This window comes from Gopherus evgoodei, chromosome 21, assembly GCF_007399415.2.
Source record: "Gopherus evgoodei ecotype Sinaloan lineage chromosome 21, rGopEvg1_v1.p, whole genome shotgun sequence".
In the NCBI taxonomy this organism is placed as follows: Eukaryota; Metazoa; Chordata; order Testudines; family Testudinidae; genus Gopherus; species Gopherus evgoodei.
In genome coordinates, this window is record NC_044342.1 from 13029152 (window position 1) to 13031375 (window position 2224).

General features: G+C 40.5%; 1 protein-coding gene across 1 annotated transcript; it reads left to right on the forward strand.

Annotated features, from left to right (window-relative positions):
* The first annotated feature begins 580 nt into the window (after positions 1–580).
* LOC115638093 (olfactory receptor 6B1-like) lies at positions 581–1561 on the forward strand. Its single transcript, XM_030539678.1, has one exon. The coding sequence runs from the start codon at positions 581–583 to the stop codon at positions 1559–1561; it is 981 nt and encodes a 326-aa protein (XP_030395538.1).
* Positions 1562–2224: the final 663 nt, after the last annotated feature.

Here is a 2224-nt window from a genome sequence, read left to right on the forward strand (position 1 = left end):
GAAAAGCATCCAGCACTCTTCAGCCCAGTTCCAATGCCCCAGCCACTACTGTACTATAAGTCCCTGTCAGACCGATACACTGCACATCAATGTAAACGAAAGGCTGAGGTAAGAGATGAACAACATCATATTATAAGGGGAAGAGAGCCAGGTTCTACATACTTCTCTCAGTTCTCAAAGTTTAAGATGATAATGATGGAGCCAGTGGTCGTTATATCAGGGAAACCGTGTGACAATGTTGATGAGCTATGAAATATTCATCAGCTTTCCAGCCTGAAGAGTGTATCTGAATAGTGAGTTTCAGTAAGGCATGTTTTCTTTCTTTCTTTCTTTCTTTCTTTCTTTCTTTCTTTCTTTCTTTCTTTCTTTCTTTCTTTCTTTCTTTCTTATGAGTTTTCTGTCAAGGATTCACCAATATTTATTCTGGAGTGCAATACATATGGCAAGAGAATTTTGACAGTTACCCTTTAGAAAAAATCACTTTGTTCTGTGAAAATGTATGGTTGGCAATTGAGACTTTTGTCTGTATTATTTACTTCCATTTTTCATTTCATTTCCTTGTCCTTAGGAAATCAGACCCATGGTAAACACTAAATGGAGAAATCAAACGTCCATCACAGAATTCGTCCTACTGGGATTCAGGAGTTTCCAGGAACTGAAGACCCCTCTCTTTCTGCTGTTCCTGGTGATCTACATTGTGACTATGGCTGGGAACGTCCTCATAATTGCATTAATTCTTACTGACAAGAATCTTCACACCCCCATGTACTTTTTGGGGAATTTGTCCTGCTTGGAGACCTGCTACACTTCCACCATCCTGCCTAGGATGCTGGCCAGTCTACTGACTAGGGACAGAACCATCTCTATTGCTGGCTGTTTGGTACAATATTATTTCTTTGGTTGCCTTGCAGGTTCAGAATGTTACCTCCTAGCAGCAATGTCCTATGATCGGTATTTAGCAATATGTAAACCTCTGCATTATACAATGATGATGAATGGTAGATTTTGCTTATTTCTCATTACTGGCTCCTGGATAATCTGCTTTGTAATTAATTCCATAATTATATTTTTGCTGTCTCATTTGATTTTCTGTGGCCCCAATGAAATTGACCATTTCTTTTGTGATTTGACCCCCTTGATAAATATTTCCTGCAGTGACACTGAACTGATAGAACTTCTGGCTTTCATACTCTCCTCTCTAATAGCACTGGGCCCTTTTCTATTAACCCTGACTTCCTACATGTGCATCATCATCACTATCGTGAGAATCCCTTCCGCATCCAGGAGGCACAAGGCATTTTCCACCTGCTCCTCTCACCTTATTGTGGTGACCATCTTCTATGGGACCCTGATTCTTGTTTATCTGTTACCAAAAACCCCCACACTGAGAGACCTAAATAAACTGTTCTCCTTCTTCTACACTGTCCTGACTCCCTTGGCCAATCCACTCATCTACAGCCTGAGAAACAAGGAAGTTAGCAAGGCTTTAGGCAAAGGTGTTAGAGAATTTACTGATTTCTTAGGAAGGCAGACACTCCATTACTGCTTTAGATTAAAATAACAAATGTGTGTCGGGGAAAAGACCACCACTTTAGTGATTTCATCAGACAGCCTGAGACGCCTTTATTTCGTACAAGCATATATGCAGGGAGAGACAGCATAGACCAAATGCAAGAGGCTGGCTTCTGCTCTACATGTTGCAAATTTTACCAGGCTTATAAAGGTTAAAACCGCAAAACGTAGCACGCTGGTTACACATGTTATTTGCCTTATTTGGAATATAATGATAAAAAGCAAGCTGACCAATTAATTTTCCATCTATGGCAAAACCCCAATCTTCCATCTATGGCTTTTCCTGTTATTGTCTTTGCCAGTCAAGTCTGCGGTTTGACCGTTCTATTACTTTTTCTATTACTCAGCTGTTATAACTTAACAGATTTCCTGGTTCCCCTTTATCCAATTCTAGTTCCTCTTTTTGGGGTCCTGACCACATCTTTTTGCCTCAGCATGCCCTTTGAACAGAAAAACAAGTTTAGCAGGAGTTAAAACTCTCGCTTCTAGCTAAGGACCTACTCTTACTCTATTCTCAGCAAAAAGCCTGGGGCCTTGGGTAAGGTGGGATCGGGGGGTTTTCCCTATCATGTGCAAGAAAGTTGACTATGAAGATGGAGTTCAAATTACTGACGATTTTTTATTAAGAGCTGGGCTAGGTGAACCAATGTGA